This window comes from Anoplolepis gracilipes, chromosome 2, assembly GCF_047496725.1.
Source record: "Anoplolepis gracilipes chromosome 2, ASM4749672v1, whole genome shotgun sequence".
NCBI classification, from domain to species: domain Eukaryota; kingdom Metazoa; phylum Arthropoda; class Insecta; order Hymenoptera; family Formicidae; genus Anoplolepis; species Anoplolepis gracilipes.
Genome location: NC_132971.1, coordinates 1326010 through 1352692, shown reverse-complemented (window position 1 = coordinate 1352692; position 26683 = coordinate 1326010). Strand labels below are relative to the sequence as shown.

At 35.8% G+C, this 26683-nt stretch overlaps 1 protein-coding gene across 9 annotated transcripts in view; it reads right to left on the bottom strand.

The window, feature by feature from the left end:
* The window catches only part of LOC140676548 (nephrin), a 240444-nt gene that overhangs the window by 6693 nt on the left and 207068 nt on the right, over positions 1–26683 (bottom strand). For 5 of the 9 annotated variants that reach the window (XM_072911701.1, XM_072911703.1, XM_072911700.1 and 2 more), the window contains exons 9-13: positions 26369–26499; positions 23966–24125; positions 13645–13938; positions 11039–11350; positions 6711–7055 (exon numbers count right to left, since the gene is read on the bottom strand). In XM_072911701.1, coding sequence (XP_072767802.1) covers positions 6711–7055; positions 11039–11350; positions 13645–13938; positions 23966–24125; positions 26369–26499 — 1242 coding nt within the window. The remainder of the gene's footprint in view (positions 1–6710; positions 7056–11038; positions 11351–13644; positions 13939–23965; positions 24126–26368; positions 26500–26683) is intronic. The other 4 variants (XM_072911702.1, XM_072911704.1, XM_072911707.1 and 1 more) reach the window with 3 other exon arrangements.

Sequence of the window (26683 nt, the reverse complement as noted above, 5' to 3'; positions counted from 1 at the left end):
AGAAAAATGGTTGCAATAATGTTTCTTCGAACTTTACAATAATTAAAAAATTCCAATCATTCAATAAGAAACGATCAGAAAATGTGATAATAATAGGAAAAAAATTATTAGATCTATACTGCTCTTATTCCTGCAATATTCTGCTTAAATAAAAGATCGAAGGTCGAAGATTCTCATACTTTTGTAAAAAACTTATCCGTTATTTAAATCTAAAAAACCGATGTTTATCGTTTCAAGCCTTACTCGACACGGAAAACGAGATTTTTTTTTTATTTCGCTTACTGTTAAAAGAACGTGTTAACAAAGGCCTGATGGAAAATGCATGAAACGCGACAAAGGGAATCGCTTCACTACGTCGCAAACGGTCTTTGTGAATGTCGATTCGATTATGGATAAAGCATTTTCGATTTTTGGAACGCGTCTCTCTCTTATATGATCTCATCGTATCTGTAAAATCTTTAAAGGACTCCGAGTTTTGTTTACTTTAGTTTGACTACTTTGATCGCAATTGACCGAATTGGGACAATCGCGTTGCGCGAAATCAAATTCGCGCGAAGAAAATTCAAAATTCATCTTACTTAATCCTCTCGCAATAATTACTTACTGTCTAATTAATATTAATGCGATGAATAATTTTTTTTATTATGCTTGTAGCAAGAAACATGCTACGAGAGATATGGGCTCCTGAAAAAAACAGAAAAAAATATACTCGCGTGTCGGGAATATTCATGAACAAGTAATCACGTAAATTTATAAATGCAAATTATGACAAATTACGACGATCGCGTGAACTAATGTACGCGCTCGACGTAAGGAACATGACGCTCGACTAAAATAAGAGGAGAATATTGCTCGAGAAGGACACACAATTTTTTTTCGATTAATTACGAAAAAAAGGGGGAAAAAAAAAACCGATAAAACTGGAAAACATCCGCATTTTTGCTCGCAAAGATTTTACGCATCTTATTCTATGCGGAGATTTTTATTCGCGTGCAATTAAAGTCCGCGGAGAAATGTAGCTTTACAACATACATATAAGTCTAACTCGGAAACGCATGAACGCATACCGCAAAAGTAGTACATCGTAGAAATATCCTATACTTACGTAAGAATTCCTGATACGTAGGAAGTACTCGCGTATGCCGGATGTACCGTGTGTGTGTGGCATATGGCCCGTAAAAAGTGGTCATAAAAAATGTGCACGTATAACGTTTCTCTTAACTGCGACGCGATCGTAAAGGCAGCTTCGTTTGAATCCCTACGCAGTGACATTCCTGGAGTTTATCACGACCTGGTCGATTTACGGAATGCAATGAAAATTTATCACGCGCTCCTCGTATTTTAGAGACGATCGAACTATCGTATCGCCGTGTGCGTTACTGCCTCTTGACCGCATTTGAAAAAATCCACACAACTCTTAGTGGATCGCTAAATATCTAAATAATTTATTTTTGTATAAAAATGAACAAAATTTATTCTCTCTTCGCGCTCCATCTCAATTTATATCGTTGCACTTCAAATCTTCCCGATTTACAGAATTATTATTCGAAATGCAACCATAAAAAATTAAACTCGATAGAATTCAAACTTTTTTAGCCAATTAATATAAGTAGATATTTAATATATATATAGAGATAAATTCAAACAATAGTTTCGTAGCCTTTTCAACAGATGCTAGAGTCACGTACATTTCCGTAAGAGACAAGTCTTCTCGAAGTTCTTTATCATCGAAAAATAATTTCGTTTCCTTCTTTCTCCGTTATAAATATACGCGGTCGACGAGTGTTTGCGTAGATCATAGATCATACAACCCGCATTAGCAATGAATTTGGAATTCAAATGCACTTCACTTCCGAACTGCTGCAGTACTCAAGTTCGAGGCTAATCAAAACCCACTTATATTCGCGAACTCCGTTAAATGAATGCCTCTCTGCTAGCTCGTTCCTGTTCTAGAGTTTCCTCTCTCTCTCTCTCTCTCTCTCTCTCTCTCTTCCCACTGTCCCTATCTCTAAGATGATATTAAAGCAAGGTCAACATTCACAACCATCAAACTAAGCTAACGATGATTTGAATTTATGCCTCCGTACGTAGATGAAAAATTTTTTATCAGACTGAACGAATCTCGGACATATTTTTCTATTTGAATGCAGTTTCGAAGAATATATACAGTAGATAGATAAAGAATATATCTCGTGCCTGTTTATATTAGAATATTATGAGAAAAGGCATTTAAATAATATTAAAAAATACAAGAGAGTTAATACAACAGAGATAATCGAATCAATTAATATTTTTTTCGCGGAAGACAGGTATTAGTTTTTTTGCTCATTTTTAAATTTAAAATATCATTCTGTAATAATGAAAAAAAAAAATGTACATTTCCGCGTAAGGGAATCAAAATGTTTTTTTAATATTTATTAATTCGTGCTTTTCCGTAAACTTTATCATTTTATCATATTTTCTTAAATTATATATTTTTTCTTGTGTTTTAGACACAAATTTGGAGAAAATTAAAATATGAATAAAAGAATGTGAGAAATAAAAGAGATATAATCTATATAGGGTAAACTCGGATAAGATGGCCATAGTTTTTTTTAATGCAAAAAACATACTTTTATTTTTGTTATTTTTTAATAGTGCTTGGCATATTATCTTCACTGAAGCTTAAATTACGTAATATTATCAAAATTGAAAGGAAAATATTTAAAAGAAATTTTATATTATCAAAATAGTAACATAAGCATTGGTCATCTTACCCAACTTTTAAGGAAAAGATGACCATATAGTGACGGAAAGATGGCCATAATATTTATAAAAAAATAGTGAAAACGAAAATAAAAATTATAGGTCATATAACAATAATTTACATATCTTGATATGTCTAACGTCGATTACGATAACTTAACTGTAATTTATTCGATATACGTTATAACAGTTTTTAATGGACAAATGAAAAACTTTGCAAGTAGTTAAAAGTAAAAATATAAGATTTAAATATCGTTATCTCGAATAATGTATGCACGTAAACTACTGTAAATATCGATTATCTTTGATAATGATTAAAAAAGCGCACTATGTAGCGATTATTGAAAAAATGACAGCCTATGGCCATCATACCCTAGTTTACCCTATTTTCACATGATAATAAATAAAGTGATATTAATGATTTTGTTACTGATTCTGAATTTCAAATTAATTTAAATTACCTAGATCTTCCGGATTTTATCCCAGATTGTCTTACTAAACGCTACTCCGTGATATAATAGATAGTGAACAAATCTTTGATGCATGACTCGAGTTCCTCGTGCAATAATGTTCCACGTTCCGTTACACGCGTCATTTGTGCGTGCAGCTTTATTGTCTTCAAATTTAAGACGCTTTCGGTGTGACCTTATCCATTAATTTACGAAAGATTAATTGAAAATGGTGTTGCTGCAACTTGCTCGTGTTACACGCTAATGCTGCCTCGCGAAATCTGTCTCATTCGGGAAACTTGAGATTATTTAACTATAGCAACTAGTTACGTTGATCTATTATACATATATTATAGAGATCGTTGAAGTTGTATAAGTAAATAGAATATTAATAATACACTTAACTACACTTAAAGTGATATATATTAATTAAACTGTCGAGTTAAAAATTACAGATATAATAAAAGATATTTGATATAAACGTATTTTATATATTAAAACGGAAATGTTAAAAATGAAAAAAAATTTTTTTCTTATTGATAGCTAGACAGAATGAAATGTTTCATATTTCATAGAATGCATTGCCGAATTTTTCAACGTCCGCGAATTAAATATGTTAATGATTGAACATTATAATCACAAGTAGTTGATTGCAAATTCAACTCTATTCACGATACATCCGTCTAAGGATCTTAGCGACACGTCTGACGATACGCTTCAAGGATGTTTATGTACATCTCTCTCGACAAACTCGGCAAGATCGGGCTCGGCCGCAGAGCAATTTCGGATGAATGCCCCTCGACAGGGTGTACATGCGCGAGCGAGCAGTCGCCTTAGCGGTGTACCTTGGGAACAAGTTCACCCTGACTTCGCTCTTCCGTGTACGTGCTAACTGTTGGCAGGATGCACCGAGGTAAGCCCGACTTCCGCCCAAGAATACGGTGAGACCTTCGATTAGCATATCTGCGCCGTATTATCTTCACAATGTCGTTTATAATATCGCTGTGTATATCGTAAGCGCGGACGACGAAAGTGTAATACAATAGCATAATCGCGTTTAAGAACGCGAGTACACCGTGTTTACCGTGTACAAAATACGCCGTTTGTTAGCGTAACGGAGACAAACTGTTTATGTAAACGACTTCCCGTGAGTGTCGTCGCGAAAACTAAACAAACACGAAAGAAGACGAGAGATTATTGGATGTATTTATGATAATACTCGACAAAAGAGGCGCCTCCTGAGCTTATAAGAGTGCTTTGTACGGTAAAATTTGTTGAAAATATTGAGATTAATAACATGAAACTCTTATCCTAACTTATTGCATTTTAAGATGTACACATTTTATTAATTTAATGGTACACAAAGTTAACTTTTAAATCTCATAAAATTAATAAAAATTCTTGTTTAGTTTTTTTTATTACGAATAAAATATATGAAATAGACATGGAAATAATATAAAATATTTTTAAAAGAGAAAAGAGGATACTATCTAATAAATACGAAAAATAGTAATTACGTAAAATGGAAAAATAATTAATTAGTACAGAATTAATTCGAAATAACTGATTAATATTATATTTTTGTTGCATTGTAGAAACATTAAACCACATTTAGCGTCTTTCCAGTATATAACGTGTTAAATGCGATTAATACACAAACGAAAAATGGAGCAAATAATAATTTAAAAAATTTTTAAATTTATTTATTAAACAAAAGTATGCTCTATGTTGCTTTATTAAACAATATTGTATTTGATATATAAATAATTTTTCCGATGAAGCGAAAAATATTACAGCCAAAGGTATTTATTGCATTTAAGTACGAACAAGAAATCACACTTTCGATGTTTTTAATTAAAAATAATATCGTAATGATGAGAGAGAGAGAGAGAGAGAGAAAGAGAGAGACATCGTAGCAAAAAACAGACGGTACCTTTTTTATCCTGCTTGCTAAAATCTTATATTAAAAAATGAGATTATAATTAATTAACATGCAAAAACGTCAGCAATGCTTTTTGATTTGTTTATCTATCTCTTTTTGTATTTTAAGCGGTACATGAAAACGGTAGGAAAAAATTAATGAAAATACGAAAAATCTCATATACATGTGCAGGGAAAATTCACAAGCAAAAGCTGGGAAACAAAATACAATAGCAACTAATACAGGCTATAACAGAATACACATCTATTAGTTTAATCAAGAAACAGGCAAAATTTTGCACAACAATGACTGTAAAACATAATAGAGAATTACGCTCTTTTCACGTCAACGCGAATCTGGCGCATGCAGATCTGACCGTGTCGTACGAAACAGTGTGACAATATTTCTACAAGTCAATCGCGGGTTTCCCAAGTGATTGCCTTTAATTCGATGGTTCAAGTTCCTCTCAATGGTTGTGGGTGAAAAAAATTTATAGCACGTGTGCACAAAGCAAATATGTAAATTTTGAGATACTTCGTGATGAATTTCCCGGAATGTTGACACGTCGGGTGGTTTCCAGTGATTGAACATTTTCATCGCGAACGAGTTGCGCCATGCGGAATGTTAGCTTGTTTCAGCTACGCGTAGTACGATTTCGGATGATACGTTTTTCCATAAAATGTTCGCCGTCACATCCATTCTTTCATTGATTTAAAATATAGATGTATAAAAATACAGTGTTAATTAACATTTTGAACTAATAAAGACAAAATTTATAATTTATTAAAAAAAATAAAGATATATTAAGACCCGTTAAAATTTAGAATTTAAGAATAGTTTTGTAAATCTTGCGCAAAAAAAAAAAAAAGATTAAACTTTTTTTCTTACACGAAAAAAGTTACGAAAAAAGCTTAATAATAATTAATAATTATGTCAAATTTTAGCAAATAATGCTATCTCGTCAGTTCAAGTTAAAAAAAAAATAAAAATATAAAATAAGAGGTAATATATATGATTAATATACGAATTACAAGAACCGATCACAAGCACACTAACTAAAACAGGTAAATCAATCAATTTGCACAAAATATGAAAATTGTAAACGATTATTTGTTCTTCTAATATAATATCTGTATTGATACACATATATATTTCTTTTACTATGTGTCAGATTTTTATTTTATTTACATTTTTTTTTTGTTTTTAATAAAAAAAGATTTTGAAACCGGCGATATCGAACGCGTATAAATTCGAACGACAAATATTTGAAACACGAATGAAAACGCACAACAGGCGTCGCGAACACGCATCATCATCTATTCCGGAATCTCGCGATCGCGTGTGAAAATATTCTTCTCCAAGAATAGTTCTCATCCAGCCGAGATAATCTGAAATACACTAGCGGTAAGAATATCGATCTTGCGGTTCGCTCGGCTACAATAACGACGACGACGACGACGTTGCTATTGCTTAACCGGGGCTTAATCGCTCGCATCTTATGAAAAGCACCATTCGCGTCGGGACGTACAATGTACACAGCGAGGGGAGGGGGGCGGGGGGCGGGGAGCGAGATCCATTGTGTATCTGGGCCCTACCTGGGTAACGCTGGTGCTCCTGGGTATTACCCTCCGGTACAAAGTGCGGACTGTGGAGGACCGTGGCGTCGCTCATGGCGTGCGCCGTCATGATCCTGAGGGACAGCACGAGGCCGGAATGACTCCTGTCGGCGGGCAGATCCGTCACCTCGAGCATACTCGGTGTCAAGCTCGTCGCGGATGCCAACAGACGCCTGGTGTCGGCGTCGAAGACCTGCAGCACGTAGGTGGCCGTGCTCGCGTCGAAGTACTCGCTCTCGGCGCAGCTCACCCGCACCGTTGTCCGGCTCTCTTCCCGGATCGTGCAATTCTCCGGCGAGGGGGGTTGCGCCAGTCTTTCACCTGCTGCCGGAAGTGGCACAACACACCAGCCTCAGCCTTCGTCTAACTGACCTTCGCGGGACGCGCGTGGGGTGGTTTCGGGACGCCAAGGGTTTCCACGCGGGACCGAGACTTTGTTTTATTTATACGTATGTATTTATACGAGGGGAATACTTGATAAGACGATTCGTAATCGATATCACTAATATATGATAAGTACTGAATAAATAACGAAAAGGATGTTATTAATGCTGATGTCAATATAGCGATATCTAGTAGATTTATTTTTAGCAATAAACATTGCGTAATCGGCGAGCTGTCACATTATAACTGAAGAAACATTGACAAAATCTTTTAAACAAAAGCGCTCCGATTTATAACTCTGAGAAATGAAGGAAATAAGAATTTGCTATTTTTTTTTTTTAATTAAGTGTTTTTTTACGTTTCTAAAATTTTAACTCCTAATCCTAAGCGATTTGAAACAATCGATAAATATAACGATTGAATAAACTTGGAATGTTTTAATCAGTTGGAGGTGAAACATTTATGTTTATATGATATATAATAATTTTTCAAAATTTTCTGATTGGTCGGGGGATTGTCTCGAATTGGATTTATTTGTGAAAAAAAAAAAAGAAAAAAAAAACTGATTAATTGACCGCGTGGGTTCTCAGCGTTTCACTCGTAATTTATTGGAGATCATCAAGACACGTGCATCCGAACGAAGCTTAATCAGTCGTAATATTATTCCGCCGTAATGCGTTCTCGCGTTTCCACGAGCTCGATGACGCGCGGTCTCTTTCGAGAGAGCTCGATCACATCGATGGATTTTCCATGAAATGTGCCAATCGTTCGTCACGCTACGCGCACCGACGTATTTTAATGCAAAACGTCAAAACGCAATCGATACCTGCCACTCATCGAGCAGGACGAACCGATCCGTGCGCACATTTTTGTCATTTTTATCGTCTCGAAAGCTGCCATTCGACGGCGTGCAATCCTTTGACGCAGTCTATAGCTTTTTATACCAGACGAGCGCAAAGTGTCTCTTTTCCAAATGTTCAAACCACTATAATTTTGACGAATTCAAATGTTTATAAAATCTAAAAAAAAAAAAAAAAAAGTACACTCCAAGTGACTATTAAAATGTATAAAGACTTTTAGTTCTTTAACCACGAAAAAAAAACCTACATTCGTGTGACATTAATTTATCGATACGATTCGTAAAATATACAACAGTTCGACTAAACATTTTAGGAACATTATAAATAATCGAACAATCGGATTTTCTTTTTTCGCAAGAACAGCGTTTTGCTTTTTTTTTGTTCGGGTAGTGGCGATAGGGTCGGATATAAATCGGGCGAACGTACCGTAAGGAAGGACGATTTGTAACAAAGGAGGGCCAGCTGACGCAAAATACGAAAGCCTTTTACCAGTCTGGTTTACCTCCCTGTCACGATCTACTGCGCGGCGGCCGCAGTAGACCGGATAAACGACGACGCCGACCGGGTTCCGCAGCCACCGCGCGCCGCCTATTAGCCGCGCATTATTAATGCGCGTAACGCCGCTAACGTCCGTCTACGTGCCAGCCGGCGGGTTAATCGTGAGCAATTAGTTAGAAGAATACGGCAGGGTCGCGCCGTCGCTTAAATTAGGCCGTGAAATTTGTTTAATGGGGTTGCAGCGTGAAACTACTACCAAGGATGTACTTTTCGCCACGAGTTTAAAAGTACCGACTATTTTGGCAAAATGCGCCTCTTCTTACACGTGCTAGGATATATGCGTATAATTTGTGTTTAAATATTATTCGAATCGAACTATTTAACAATAAAAATTGCAGAATAATAATGATTAAAGTCGAATTAAATATCGTTGACAAATATGGTCTTCGTTAAATTTCAATAAATTTGTGTGAAATAAAAGTATTGTATTTGTATACTAATAATTTTACCAGTGAATTAGGATAAGCAAGAGATTGATAAAATGACAAGATTTCGATTAAAGAGAAAGAATCATACCGTAAATTAAGTGCATCTACCTTATTCTCGAGACAGTATGCGTGTAGTGTTGATGCGTGCAATCTCATTATCAATCATTTATATAGTTTGAGTCGCATATTTATCGTCATCGGCATTGTGATGGAAATACTTAAGAAGGTACGAAACGGTCATTGATGACGAGCGATCTCATGCGTCGTATGTGCCGTGTGTCGATGTATGCATCTCTAATCCACATCTTATAAAAATCTGCTACACAATTTTGATGCAATCCTCTACACGAAACTCTAACACGATTACAGTTTCACATCACATGGCATACGTATGTTTTGATCCAAGTGAAAAGACGATACCGTCATTTGCCGAAATAGCCGCGGATTTTCGGACGGACAGACGTTCGAACGAATCCAATATCATCGTAACTCGCAAAAAAAAAAGAAAAAAAAAAAAAAAAAGAAACATGTTCTCTCTAAACGTGCACATGTGTTTTACAAGAGAAATTTCATACGATATATATTTCGCGTGTATTATCAAAATATATAATATTTTCCTGCCCTTATATAGTAGGACATTTATGGAAAATTTTAGACCGCACATTTAGATGAAAATTATTGATGAAATATCTTTTTCATTTTAGTTAATGTTACGTTAAAGTTTGGTCAATTTTACTTATTTTAGAGGAAATATTTTCGAGCTCTTCTCAGTTAAAATTTATTACAATATCTCTCTCATCTTTATTTTAATTGCAATTAATTCTATTATCATGGCAAATATCTTAAGTAAATATTATTTGCTCCTCTTCTCTTAATTAAGGAAAATAACAAATTATACGAGAGAAGGATGTTAATGATTACTTTACAATTTAATTATTACTTAACTACATTTTATACATAAACTTTTTCTTTGAAATATATTTCCGCTGTTATTATATTTAACTAAAACTTTATCCGTCTTAAAATAGATCTTGCATTTAATAAAATGTCCTACGAAAAGACTTACAAGAAATGCATTAAAGGAATGCAAACTGCCTAGATGTTTCCACACGAATCAACACAAATGCATGTATATTATGGACATAATAATTTCTCACGAAACTTTCACGCGGCCAAAAAACTGCTGGAATCGAGTTACGATGTTATTGCACGAGAGAAAGAGAGAGAAAGAGAGAGAGAGAGAGAGAGAGAGAGGATCAACGATGTTCACACGAACTCTACGATGCAACAAGGCCGTGCAGCGTAGCGAGAGCAGTGCTCAAAATATTTAGATCGATTCATAAGCAATATCCGTCTCTGTACGATGCTTCCACTTATATGTTCCACTTTCCGGTTTATATTCCCGATGCATTTACGATGCGATGTGTCGTTTTACCGTCACGGTGGCAAAGTATACGAGCGATATTGTTACGGTGTCATTGGCACGATCGGAACCAAGAGCCACTTGATAAATTACAGAATCTATTACGAGATATTGAAAGAATAACGTGTTTATGAAATATTTATAGGTAATGTTTCGAGGCTCTTGAAACACATAATGAGTATGAAATTTTTTATAAACCTAATTATTTCGAGGATTCAAAGCCAACGCAAAGCCAATGCGGAAAATTACTGAATAAATAATTGAAAGACACACTTGAATCACTCAATGAAAAGTATGTATAAAAGTGTCTCCGAATCTATTACATGACGACTATTAATTATTAAAATAATTATTAATAATATGATGTGAATTAATGATATGAATTATTAACGTTTCTTATAATTAGTCTTATTATTGTCATTATCATCGCTATTATTAATGCGGTTCTAAATTAGAATTCCGAAGAACCCGAAACGCGAAATTCCTCCTTGAAACATTTGCTGCAATCTCTACCTGAGGATACCGCACGTCGGATCGATCGCATCGCTCGAAATTTACTTATGAATCGTCTGATAAGATTACATCGTGGACGATTTAATCGCGGATCGATTATAATTCTCGGCTCGGCTGTTCGGATGGTCGCGACGGACTCACCTGTTCGTCTCTCGGGCAGATTTAGGGTGGTGGCGCGAAAGCGCACAGTCTCGCTGCGACCCTTGGCGTTAGTTGAATAAATGGAGACCTCGTAGCTGCTGCCAGGGTCCAGATTGCCGACGGAGAAGGTGGGCATCTTGCTGGTATGATTGTAGACGGTCGCCGGGCCGCTTTTGCTGGGTCCGGCCTCTCGATCCACTTGCATCGTGAACTTTTGTGGCAACCCACCGTCGAAGCCCTCGATGCACTCCACGTAAATCGAATCGGTCGTCTGGTTCAATAGGGAGCAGTTGTGCGGCGTGTCCGGGCGGCCTGTCGGATTCGCGCGCGATCAGTTTCGGGGTCAATTTTGTGCATCGATTATACGATGTAATTAGCATAAATGAATGTTTAATTGGCGAATTCAAAGGGTATCTTGCGATAGCACGGAGGAAACTATTCAAATTGAGATCTCACCGGTAAATACGACGGAAATTGTTAATTGATTACATTAATAAAAGCTTAAAATTTTTCTTGTTAATTTATGTAGTTTTAGATTACTTGGATTTTTAGATTAATCGTAGAAAGAATATATGTAAATTAAAAATTTTTATATTTTTATTAAAACATTTAGATTTCCACCCTTTTTTGCTATACATTCATTTATCTACATGTATAAAGTTGGAAGATTATTTCGAAAGGTTTTCTTTTTGCAAAAGAATTATTTTGGAGGATATTGAAGCATCCTGAAAATTTGACATTTGATTGTCTTTCATTAACGAGTCTTTCATCATTATCTAGACTCTGGTTTCTGTTCGTGTGACTACACGATACTCAAATCACAATGCCCTCTTTTTACGTAATGTTCACGTTTTAATGACGCTTTTTTTATTACTCCTCCTAGGAGTTTAATACGACGTGAGTACTAAAATGCGAGTTTATCGTATATCGATGCATTCGCTTACGATGATTTTGTTATTGACTTTTAACGAACAAGGGCGGCAATCTTTTTACGGCGAAAAAACGGATTCCGCAAAATGATTCGTGAAAATGTGTACGTCTTTAATTCATTTTTGCTCACAAATTTTTATGCCATCCTTATCGCTATGGATCAAAAATTGCAGCGGTATTTTTATCTCAACATTTCGTGCCAGCACAGATACACGGAGACGGATGTTCGTTAAATTACATTAATATCAGGATAAATGGAATTCTGGAACGTAAAATTGCATTAGCGAGGTAATCGCTGCAAAATTCGAACTGTTATCACAGAAAAACATAGTCGTGCAGTTATGGTTATCATTTCTTTAGATGAAATATTTAAACATTCAAGCCAAATACCAATACTTAAATATAGTGCATGAAGATCGAACCTTTACCTTTATGCCGATGACAAAAAAAAAAAAACAGCAGTGTATGCTCGAGTATGAAAAGTTGCAACAATATTTTTCTGATTCTCGTGAAAGTTGCACTTATTAAACTGTTAAAGAAAAGAATAAAATGTTGAATACACATATCAGTGTATTCAAAGTTGAATGATATTCAATTTGAAAACCATGTGATTAAAGACGAATAATAAAAATGTGAAAGCCAATTTATCAAAAGATAAATGAAATAAATTTAATTAACAAACAATTCGATTAATCTCGAAATATATGTTTTGTCGTTCACGATAATAGTGTCGTAATTGCTAGTTGTTTTCCTGCAGCCGCGATAACAGATGTGTGCCTGTGTTATCTTAACCGATTGGTTTACAGAGTCATGTTTACTATAGGGAGCTATCTCTCTCTTAGCCCGAATATTACCTCTTTACCTCTATATCAGCTACAGTAGCTTTTGAGATTACTAATATAAGATTAATTACAACAAAGCAAGAATTGGAAAAGTAGAGTTGATTCTCTTGAAGTTACATTAAATTTCCTTTAACGTTTATTGAGATGCCGATAATTCGATAAAAACGTAACGAATTTCAGGATGTTGCATTCATTGGATGATAGTGTCTCGAAGACAGGGAGAATAAATGCAATCGAATCTAGCGAATGCACTTTCCAAGAGCTTCGAAACGGTGCAACATTCGTTTCTACCGAGAAATCGATTGCTGCCTTTTAAATAAGTTGTGTCGCGGTCGCAATGCCATCGAAATATTCATCCGTCTTCATTCTATTTTGGATTTATTATTATTTCTTTCGCAATGACAATAATAATATCAGCGATTGTAAAGTCATAGAAAAATATATTGAACGCCGCGTATAATAATTTTTGTAATTCGCGTTGCGCGCAATTTATTTATTTGCGTGGTTTCAACGTGAAAATTACGTCAAATACGGCACGCGATTAAATTCGGAGAGATGCGTTCCATTTATTGTTATTAATTAATCATGCTTTAAACATTTGCTTACGCAAATATTTGCAAAAATATTAATTATATCGTAATTGGCCTGGTGAAATACACGTTACACGATTGATGCGTATATAATATAGCATCGCCTTCGATACGTCGCAATATATACGAGCTACGTTGCATCTGTATATTTCTTGTATATTCAAAATACGCGCGCAAAGGGAACGAAGTAAGCACGCTTGAATTTTTCAAAGCCCAAGAGTAAAAAGATGGAACTGGCACTTACCGGCTGGCACGATATGAAAAACGCATGGTTCCAGCTGATTGCCCTGGTCGTTGCTGCCCCAGCAGAGGAGAGTACCGTAATCCAACTCGTTAATCGGTTCGTACGAGACCGTCGAGTGTGTACGATCGCTGGTGACTTTTGCCTGAGGTATGTCCACCGCTTCCATTGTGTTATTAAATTTCCAGGTGAACGATACTTCCGGCGGGTTGGCCTCCAACTCGCAGGGAATACTCGCACTCTCATGTTTCGCCACGCCAAACACCCTCGTCTGACCGTGCTGGCATACTGGCGCGACTGCATTTATGTAAAATGTAATGTAACATGCAGTGAGAATATATACGGAATGTAGACGGGCCAATATTTTTGAGCATTAAATTCTCTAGCTAAATAATTATCCGTAAAATATCGAAACAACACTTTTGGTTTGCTATTTTGCTCGATATTCGCCGCATGCTCCAATATTGAATTCAAGTTTAATATAATATGCCGGGTAAACACATTGAAGGGGATATATTTAAGAGGAAATGCGTGTGTATAATCTATTTCCTGGTATCAATTCCCGGCTTTTGATTGTGGTCATTAGAGATTGTAATAATAATGGCGCTTAGAGTTTCATATGATATCAATATTAATAGTATTGTTTGACATTGGAAATTGAAGGGGACTTAGCAAATTATATCTCGAGAATGTGAACAAAGCAAAGTCGAATTTAATTTTAACAGAACTCGATACGTGTAATTCGAGAATTAATCTCGCTTAAATGACCTCTAAAATGAAACAAGATTACAAGTAGCGCTTTCGAGGATCCTTCATATTACGTCCTTCAGTAATATGAGTGAACCTTTTCATTGGTGGTTTCACAACATCGGGGTGTTCGATACATAGAATCTGATATCCGCAGAAGGCTAACGTGATTATTAAGCACTACCCGTAATTAAGCATTAATGATGGAATTCATGTCCGCACAACTATTCTCCCCCTCTTGAGTTCATGTCAACCTCAGTCGACACGGTATCTGATATCGTCGTAATATACATAATACACAATATACATGTATATATTCTGTAATCTACATATTGCAACAGTGCACCATTAGTAGAGCATGTCTTCATTGTTCAGACACAGTGGTGAAAGAGGGGTGGGGAGGGGAGGGGAGAGGAGGGGAGGGGGAGAGATTCGCGTATGCTTTCTCGAACAACGTTTTCCTCCATTATATTCTCCGCTGATTCCGTTTTATTCACAGGCAACTGAAAGTACGTCGTTACTCGGTAAGAAAATAAGTTTCCGACTGCATACGTCTTTTTAACGCTGTAGAAAGTAAAAAGTATAGAGGCACATTTTCAAGTTACCTCGCGGCGCAATTCGCGTAAATGAAGGAACTGCGTAAGTAAGTTTTAAAACATCTCTCCATAAGTGTTGAAAAATTTTACCACGACATACCAACATGGTAAAATGACGATAACAAACTTCACGTCTTTTTCGCTAAAATAAAAATTTTATTTAAAATGTATTATATATGAGAGAAAGATTGATTTAGATTAGGTTCTTTTATATGTTATATAAGAAAAAAAAAAAAAAAAAAAAAAAGAGGAGCTTGCGCGTGTAGGGGAGAGAGAGTGGAGACACTTTGTGACATAATCTCCTAAGAAAGATTATTACTATATATTTTTTTTCTGGTAAGTACTTGACAAATGATTGATTGTACATCTTTGAAAGAAAACTCGTTATATAAAATATTATTCAAATGTGAGCGATTTTTCTGAAAGATGGAATAAAATAGCAATATGACAGTACTATTAAAATAAATGAAATAAACGCGTTTATTATTGAAATATATTTATACACACACACACACACACACACACACACACATACACACACACATATATATATTTTACATCTCATCGATTTATTTGTTCTTGTGTTGAACGAGAAAAGTAAATCATCCTCCACGTTTACGAGAACTTGAGAAATGCTATTAAAATATGATTAAGACAATTGCACTTGCGTGATGAGCCGCGAAACGGTGCGTCTGGACGCACGCGAGCGCATTTTACACCGGAGGCACGCGATCGATCGTTATCTCCGGTAGTTTCTGCAATTGACATTCACTTCTACGGACGAAAGAAGATATTCGGTGTAAGCTGACAAAGGATCCCCTGCGACCTCGACTCAGGGCGGAAGTCCAGTCCGCCTCTCGTCCGGGAAATTCAATAATACTTCGGATGGAGGGAAGTGGAGGGTCGTAGAGCATGCGGGGATATATCGCACATACAGAACGAGACTGGACCCTTCATTGATTAGATCAGTCATAAAATTCCGGACGGTATCCGGTGTCCGCGCGTATTGCATCCCCTTTGTACTTTGCACAGTTGTCGAAAGAAGTCCGATCTTGGCGATGCTTGGAATGCTCCGCGTCTTGCCAAGCCAACCGTCGTACAGTGTTATACGGTAGACGAAACCTTTGTCCTCTCTTATGACGATAGTCGAAAAATGTCTTAGGGATATCATAAAGGTCACGATAAAACTCGTGAGTTTTTACTCGATCGTATGATTGCAAGAGGTCTTACGTGATTTCACATTTTCACCTCTCCTCATCTGATATGATGTAATACCGCGATACATAAGTAATAGCGCGAGGAGCTTCAATAATTGATTGACTGGAATGACATATATAAATGTTGGAGATTGACTTTTTTTATTTGAAACTCTAGTCACCGCAATTTTTTTTTTAAACATGAAATGTTTCGTTTTATTTTTCGAAAAATAAATTAATTATAATTGATAAAATAACATTTTATTAATAAATTAATAAAAGTGTATTCTAGAATTTTCAAAAATAGAAGCAGCGGAGGAAAAATTTCGCGATATATGTATCGACGACGAAATGGGCTTGCATAACATTACGAACGCAAAATGCAGATTTTATCGGCGGGGATGATTAAATTTGGCACGCGCACAAAGCGAACGCATATTTTTTCCGTTTTTAAAAATTGCATTGAATTTTTCTGAAGTGGAAACTTTGAATCTAAATTATCTCCTTTGTCAGCGTTAAGTATCTTCTTCTTCGAATAGAAGCAAATAATCGAAGAGAATGCATCGCGATATCGCGGGATACAGGATCGATGGCCGAGGCACTGACAATAACCAATTAATGCCGGTCATTAAGCATCAGTGACAGATCGCTCACGCTGAACGTCCATACTGGCTATCGAAATGATATCTGCGTCGTGTATGCATAATTCATTTCACGGGCTCGCAATATCGGCTGCATCGTGAAAAATGCACGTCGATCTGTCGCATGGACGTACATACATACATACACGTAGAAACGAAAGAGGGGGACAAGGGGGAGGGGAGAGAGAGGATTTGCTTTTTGTTCTATTTACAGATACGAACGAGTTTATCTCGATTATCTATGCGAGAGTGAATTGATTTCTGCGATATCAAATATCATAAGTATTAATTTAAGTTTACAGAATATTTTGTAATGCGGAGCACGTTAAATTGGAAAAATTTATTTCTTAAATTACATATGTAAGAATTGATATAGAATTATATCAATCTATTTTTAACGGTTCCATTTCTGAAAAAAAAAAAAAAAAACGCGTGTCTCTCTCTTAAATTATAATAACTTTAGCTATTTGCATAAAATATAATTTTGTTTTTTTTTTTTTTATAATCTCTTTTAGTAAAAGTCTCCTAATAAAACACCCAGTGAAGAGTGCCATTGACAATTTCAAGCTTAAAAACTTGAAAGAACCAATAAAATTTTAGATATATAGATTATTAAATATTATAATTTTTAGATCAATTATATTATAATTTTTTTATCAATAATTTCTTAATCAAACTTTAAAATCTTTCATTTTTCCACACAGTTTTCAACTTTGTACATTTTTTACGCAACAACAGTAATCTTGAAACGAGTAAAGAAAAACATCTTGACAGTATACACAAAATATAGAGAGATTCTTCAAAATAAGAATATTATTATTCGAATTCATCGGTGGAGAGAGAAAGAGAGAGAAAGAGAGAGATGCATATACAAAGGAATCGCTATAAAGCGAGCGCTTAACGAATCTCCTCTCGGTTTTAAACAAAAAGTAAAGGTAAAAGTTACGTTCGATAGCCCGTTAAAGTTTTTTCCAAATGTTTAACAGTGAGTATACATCTGGTAGAACACACCCGCTAAAGGGAGAAGGGGAGACGTCGAGCCAAGAATTATCGGATATCCTGTCGGTGACAGATTCCTTGGGAGATTTAACGGTACATTAGTTCCGGGGACATCCCATACAGAGACCGATAGAGTAGGATGGCGCGCGCGACCAGCTTATTATTCTATGTTTGCGGTATTTGCGTGGTGAATCTTCGTCAATCGCGGGGTACATCGCACCTAACCCGGCGCTGAAATTCGTAAGAACACGTGGCCGTGTACGCGTCATGCAAATTTATAATAATAATAATCTATGCGCGCGTGTGCGTGTGCAGCACGCGCGCGAATGGCCATTACGTCAAATAACGAAGATTTATGCTCGCGCCGTGGCGACGATGTATATATATATATATATATATATATATATATATATACGCTCTGGCATAGCTTATGTTAGAGAGACGTGGGCAATACGCGGACTCTATATATCCAGATATCAGAGGTATTATTATATATAGATCGAGCGTATGGTCGGGACTTGAGATGATACATGTGCGTCGATGCCTTGCTTAATCAGATACATTAATTAGCTGGCGTTAATGGACCCAGTTAAACGCCCCCGTCCATTCGATCGATAGATAGATAGATAGATCGTTCGATTGAGCGTTATCGAGCATCGTGTCTTGTATTCGTATAGCGAATAAATGATGGTCATCGGTACGATATATATCGCGATACGATAAAACTCCTGACATTCCGCAAATACTTGAGGCTACGGGAATCCCATGGAGAATTTTATCGTAAAATAGAGACACGAGAGTCGATTGATTCAAGAGTTTGACGAACTCAGGCTACACGACTATCGATCGATGGATCTTTGAGGCGCGGCATACATAATTACATCGCGTGTATCCTTTACAACGAGATACCGCAAGATATTAATAATACAGTAATTAACAAGAGGCGCATTCTTCCCGTCTCTTTGAGAGAATAGCTTGGAGAAAATAAGGAATCTTGGGTACGGGGAATTAAAGAATTTCTCGGAGAATTTCGGGCGCGGATCTCTCTGAAACGTTAGCGAGGTATTGTTAAAGGGGATTACGGATGGGTGACGTTACATATCGATCGAACTCGCCATCCGGGCGACGTCTTGGCTCGGCTTTTTTCGCCCCCCCCCTCTCCCCCCGCGACTGTGCTACATAATCTATCCAATCTATCACGGGGAATAAATCAAAACGCCCGGCGCGGAGAAATCGAATTCACTTTTGCAGCGCGAATAAATGTCCGGTCGGCGGCTGCGATAAATTCATTGACGTATTTCATGGCAGCCAGGCCGTGGCAACAACGGCAATTCTAGTGGCGGCATTCTAGTTTGCGTCTGTCCGTTGCTCGTAATTAAATTACAACAAGCGGAATCTAAAGTTAGCGGAACGAATTCCAAAGCGAAGTGTGCATATTGCGCCGATAACACGCCGGCTGACCGATGACATACGTATCTACTTCCGCCGAGTCGGTTATAAATCGGCACGATTTTGTCGTGCAAAATAAAGTGTCAAGCTTTCTATCGTATTACGAATAAAAAGGTCACCAGTTAATTCGCACCCTTGTGTAATATTTCTGAATGTAACTCCAGTATATAAATTACATATTGGATTTATGGTATACGTAAATATATAATTCGATTGATAGAGATGTAATCACATTTAGCATGCATCTGATGGATATGGATCTCTGTTGGCAAGAACAAAAGAATTTTTATGACAATTTTTCAAAGTATAATTTTGTCAAATATTCTCATGGCAGTAATTGTTGAACAATAATTACTTTAAATCGATTTTTCTCTCCACGAGACATCACTCCATTCTTGTTTGTATTGTAATCATTTATACATGTATCAAAATAATATATTCGACGAAAAGAGAAAATAACTACTAAAAAAATCCACAGAACAAAAAAAAAAAGTGCCATTACAACTTTCTTCTCGCCATTCGATTTGGGATCACGCTAAACGAATTAAATGTTTTATGCGTTAGGAGCCCGTATGTGTAGGTCGCGTGATAAAAATGCGACGGGCCCAGCGTGCGAAATTGCCGCAACGTGTAATTAAGCATTAATCGCGCAATTTCTATTTGAGCGACCTGAATTACTTTGCGCTCGTCAGCACAGCCCGACTCTTTAGCCACGTGTTTGTGAGACCGCATCGTATACGATGAACGCAAACGAGATGGTTTGAAGGAAATTTCGCATGCTACGTCTTGCAAGAAGTGTTGTGCAAAAATATTATAAGAATTAGTATTATAGTAATAATATAATTTCAATATATAAAATATATTATTTGTACGTTATTTTCGTTACTTGATGTTGCCCGATATGGGTGGGGAAAAAAAAAAGACAATAACGTATCCGCGTAACAACTATTCTTTCAATGTGTTCATTCATGCGATACTGATCGGTGGCAAAATATTTTTGACAACAGTATAATAATTTTATACGCATCACAGCGTGAAATTTTTATTAACAGAAATAAAATATCTGACATATAAAGCTATTGTATCTTTTCGATTGAAACGACATGCTGGGTCATTCGTCAATCGGACAAAATGCAGTATTTTCTATTCTCTCGTTTCTATTGAAAATTTAAATTTTTTTCAAAGCTCGCAATAAACAAATTTTTTCTTACGTGTTGTTATGTTATAAAGTTTTATTATTGCTGCATATCACATCTCACTGCGTTACATTGCACAATTTTTGCAGCACGTCAATTTTTTTTCTTTCTTTTAATTTCAATATGTAGAATGATATCAGTTGGCATGTACTCGTATTTATAAGGTAAGCTATCGATCGCTCGCTATACTGGCTAATTATTATTATCGCTTTTAATTGCAGCGCGCTCCAGTTTAAAACCTTCTGATTAAGTCTGACGTTAACTTCGACGAGCGGTTGAATGTCGGAATTTTTAGAGTCGACGCATTAATTACAGGTTGTTACGACGATGCTTGTCTTGTAATTAGTACAATGACGGAAGCGCAAACTCTTTGCGCGGATAATTACGCAAAAATCGAGCAAAAGTACAAACGTCGACTATCCTCGATTTGCAAAGCTGGTATCGATTTGTCTAAAGCAAGAGAAAACGTTAGACGCCGAGACGCATTGCGGATCGTGAATTTTTAAACACATTTTCCATCTAGAAAGTACAGTTGGAATATTTTCAAAAAGCTTGTCTCGCGAATATTCCGCATTATCCAAATTCACCGTTGTTTAGCGTTTCAAATTCTGCTCGTATTTCGTGCACATATTTTTCTCATTGCCTTTAATAATAATTATGATTGTATAAATTCCTCCTCTTTTTCCCTTTTATTTCCATTATATATTTTTCTCTTTAATTTGAAAATTCTATTCTCTTCGAATTTCCAATCTCTTGATGGAAAATATTCTAAAATTACATATATATATATATATATATATATATATATATATATATATATATATGTATATTGTATTTAATACACAACGCGCTAGATAAATATGACGCGTAAATTTGAATCGAGTCCTGTATCGAGTCTCGCGAGTTCTGTCACAAACGTAGAAAATCTGCAAATTCGTATATGCGAACTGGCTAACGTAGCTTAAGATTTTAATTCAGTTTCAGCAGGTATAATTATGCGCGTGGCAAGAAGCTCCCCTTCTCTTCAAGCTCTGCCGTATCCGAGATCTTAAGCCGCTTAGTTAGCTGTAAAATAGCGAGGCTTTAGAAGGGCTGGAGAAGAACAAAGAAAATACGGATTATACGGGAGCATTCGACGTTCACGAGACTCGGCAGTTTACCTTGCCAAAAGGGTTATTAAAACCAACATAATCGCACCAGGATAATTATACGTAAAATTTTGTTCGTAGTTTTCGTCAAAGTCTCTCAATGGAAACGCGTGCGCGCGCAAAAATTTATGGAATATTTGACTAATGATGATAAGATAAAAGATTTGAAGAACGTACGTCGCGCGCACTCGACATTTTTTTTTTTTTTTTTTTTTTTTCTTACTGACGTATATCCTTTGAAAATAAAATCTATTTTAACGTAATGCTGTTACAGAATAGAATAGATTAGCGGAATGGCATAACAATTTCAGTCAAAGCTTCAACCAAAAATACGACAGAGATAAAGATGGATATTTCGTTCATATTGCATTCACAATGTGATGAAATGAATAGATCTTCTTTAATATTCTTTTTATTTAAAATTTTGCTTATTATACTCTGCGTAAGAGGAATAAAATGATCGATGAAATTCGTTTTGCGAAATTAAACTTAATATTTTTAGCATATTTATCTTTCATTACATTAATTGCTTAACTCTCTTCTTCTTTCTCTTTCAATCTTTTATGATTCTGAATGATTTTGTTCTTTCACGAAAATTTAGTTGAAAGTTTAGAATAGTTACATCAAAATCTTCCTTTTTAATTATTTAATGATGAATCTATTAACAAATGTTCTGTATATATTATAATAACTAATAAGAGAAGAGGGAATAGACGCACATACGCATACATATGCATATTTTAACTGATCAACTATTAATCTGTGCACGGATTAGCTGTAGATAATTTATATGCTTTGAATCCAGTAAATACTGATGAGAACGCAGCTGCTATATAAACGGTGGCGTATGTCAGTCAGTCGTAAGTTACACACCAACACACAGCTTAAGCAGTGGAATAGCTCGGTTATACACATACGCTTCTACATATGTAAAGCGTTTGGAGTGATTTAGCGCTCGCTGAACTTTACGGGGGTGAAAGACATTTTCCTTGGAACGTGCGCAAAAAGGGACCAACTCACGTACATCACTGTAATAAATTCATAGTGGCGAATTGTACGGCGAACGCGGCGATTTCTTGTCGTACCGATAGTTTTGTGTTATTTTATTATCGAGAGATATATGCAGAGATATAGGTATACACGCATATATCATCATATTGTGTGAATAATTTCACTTATGATTTATAGAAAATAATTTGCAATATTAATGATCGCGATAGATAGATAGATAGCGAATAGATAGACGAAGAAATAAAGTAGAAAGTTTCTTTAAGAGAACTCGACACGGTAAAAATATTATTAATGACCGTATTATTGATTTCTTTCTGTTTCTATAAAAACCGCTAATTATAATCGTACAATAACTTCCGCCATTACGTTGATAATATCTCGACTTTTATAACTCTCGTAACGTTTGAAGCTAATATTGAGCTTGTAATCTTTTCTTTTTTTTTTTTTTTTTTTCAACATTGTGAAAAAAGCTGTCGAAACTTGCTTATAATGTTTAAAAGAGTTATAATGCGCGCATATGAAATTGACTTATAGTCGGTTGGTTCTCTGCCTCGGAGCAGCTTTTATGAAACCTCGTTTTCGTTTATAGTGCGCGATGCCGAGATATTAAAGGTCGATATGAAGCGGAAGATTTCGCCCCCGCGCTCTCTCCGAATGCGCGCGGACGTTTCGTCGTCTACGCGCTTGGATTTATGTCCCCTCGTAAACAAAGCGCGCCCCTAAGCTGATTTAACGTCGATCCGCGCATACCGGTGTGTCAGTATCAGTTACGTGCCAGAGGGTGCGGTAAACGCGCGCGCAGTGACACAGAAATTAACTCTAATGCCAGAGAGGGACTCTAGAGATTCGGAAGACAACACGGCGCGTTTCCATTCCCGGGTATTTCGGCTGGAATCATTATTCCCCGATCGATAGATACAGACTATTGAGAAATTGCACCTGCAAACTTTCAAGTTGCTCTCTGAATACAAAGCTGGAAAAGCTTTTATTTTCTAAGAAATGTATACATATATATAGTCAGTCTTTTGCCAATTTATAAAGAATATAAAATTTTTTATTCCAGATATACTAGATATATATATATATATATCGATGACATTTTGTTTCGCAAAAGACTTGTCTAATTGTCGTAGATAATATTTGTAAATAAAAATGACAAATTTTCAAAAAAGGGATAAAAAAAAATTATTACACCTACAAAGGTTCAGACATGAACATGGATTGTTGTCGATAATAAACAGAGAATAGTTTAACTTAATTAGAACGTCAACGTAGATTATGGCGGATGACATGCGAGAAATGCAGGTATGTATATATTATATGTGTGAAACAGATACTCACACTTTATGTCCAAGTTCAGTGGATTGCTCTCGCTGTCGCCCTCTTGATTATTGCCGATGCACGTGTAAATCCCAGCTCTACTGCGAGTGACGCTTTGCAGCACCAGACTCTGATTACTTATTATCGTTCCGGTCGTCGGATTGTGATACAGCGCATTGCCCTACGAATGCGAAATCAAACGAGGACGTGTTGTGTTTACTCGGCTACCGTGAATAAACACACAGACGTGATTCAGTGTGCAAGTAATAAACTATTCAAGTAATGGTCTGTACTCGCAGCAGATAACATGTAAGTAAATTAAAAAAAAAAGAACAAAAAGATCAAATAGACAATTTCGCGACAAAAAAGAGTCTTTGATATACCATAATTAAAAAATTTAATAACCGAAACATTATTGGCAAAGCCGTGTAAAGACAAATAAATAAAGAAAAATATAAATAATGTATAAATAAATAAATAAATAAATAAATAAATGTATATAAAGGCAATAATTATACATATATGAAAATGGGAAGATAAACTAATATTACGTTCTTTTCGCGAATGATATTAAAGCGTGAAAACTATACATATATTCGCGCTTTTCGCGAAAGTCTAAGCGATAATAAATCCCGCGTAAGAAATTCACGACGAGGAACGCTGACAGTTTTTCGATCTCTCTCTCTCTCTCTCTCTCTCTCTCTCTTGCGTTTCCTCGTCGCGACTTTCGAGACGATGAAAGCGGCTTTGAGTTTTCGCGAAACAAATTTCGCAGTCCTCGAACCGAGGGAATTGATTGGGATTTGCGTTTCCCCGGTGTTTCCATGTAAACGACATTCGTTCGCGCGATAAGAATCATCGAAATTGGCTCGAACGGATATCAAAGTTCGGAGAATATTCGCAATAACTTTAATGTCATAACATATTCTTGAGGAATGAAATCGTTGGCTTATAAATGTATTTTGTCTTTCAAACGTTTTAGAAGATTTACTAGGTTGCAGATTTTTTTTTCTGACAAAAGTCTATCGACAGTTTTTGAATTATTAGCAATTATAAAATGGAATCGACGTAATCATGTTAACTTGTTATTTATTTTCAATTTACTCTTTAAACATAGACTTTAATATAATTATAATTTACGTTATTATTATATTAAGATATATTTGATGCTGAAACTTAAAAAAAATCTTGAAAACAAGATAACGTTTTTAAATAAATGCACAGAAAAAGAAAAAAAAAGTGGCTAAAAAATATGTTTGAAAAATTGTGTTTATTTTTTTATTTAATGGCTATTATTTAAATATACTGAATATGTGGATTCTAATTACAATAAACGAATACTATACCCCGAATCGTAGGATTAAAAATAAATTCGGAATGATTGAATGCAATTGCTTCCCGATGGTTTAATTACGACAGGAAATACCTTGATTTATACCTGTGATTTATGTCATGCCATCAGTTCCAAATCAATCGCACGTATGACTTTATCATCGATAAAGGTAGAACGTCGAAATGAATGAAGGGATTAAAACACATTCGGGCATTGATGAATCGTATTCTTATCAATCGTTGATAAAACGCATCGATTTATATCTGCACTTAAATCCCATGTTGTGATTCTCGGTATCAATCAAGCGAATCATTTTAATAACAAAGAAAAACATTGCGTATTCGAGCGGCTTAGAATAAATAATGGATAAAATGATGTGATCTCAATGGATTATCACTCATGGAAATTTTGATATTTGATTCGTGTTGCAATTGGCATTAAAAACACGAACAAATACGTATAGATTATTTTAATACAAAAAATTTTGTATACATAATTTTTTTAGCATCTGTTTGCTAATAAGTTTTTTTTTAAAATATCGCAAGATACTATTACACGTTAAAGATTTAAAAAATCGTAAGTGCGGCTAAAAATTAAAAACTGTTTACTTCACTTTTATTACGTCTCTCTCATTAGAGACTTAATAGAATGAATCATTTCACGCGTATTAAATTATTAAAATGGATAAGAAATTATTTTTTTGCAAAATAATTTTTTTGTTAAACTGAAAGATAAGATTGTCTCCAATGTAAATTAATTGGATCTAATTTGAGAAAAGAGAAATATATTAAAATTGTCTACGATTTTCCCCGAAATGAAATGCTCAGGTTGCGAGAAAATTTCTAATAGAACCGAACCCTCTAAAGGTTAATTACTATCCGAGGAAAGTCCGCTTTATATGCGCCCTGCGCAGCGCGTTTCGGTGATACGAATCCGAGATCAAACGCGGGAGTTTTCGGACGGAAGTTTATCGTGTGTCGCAGGTGTGCCCTGCCGTTCCCTTATCTCGACGCGATTAAGCTTCGGCTTATATTATCGATTTCTGAACCGGATTCGTTATCTGCGCCCTATGTGGCGGGGTGTGGACTCACGTTATGGCGCCAGGAAACCTTGTAAACCCAGGGATTGGACTTGATGTTGCACTCGAAGTAAACGTCGATACCCTCCCGAATAGCGCTCGAATTCAAATTGCTGCCAAGCTCGAGGGTAACCACAGGCGCGTCTGAAAACAGAATCAACATCAAAGTCGAAGCGCGAAATGCACCAATATGAGATGCCGCTTTAATTACAGTAATTAACGCCTATTAGTAGCTTCCAGATGCCATAACCAGGTGTGTCTAGATGAAAAAAATAAAAATAAACAAAAAATGCAGAAAAATTTGAAAAAATGTAGAAAAAAATGCGGG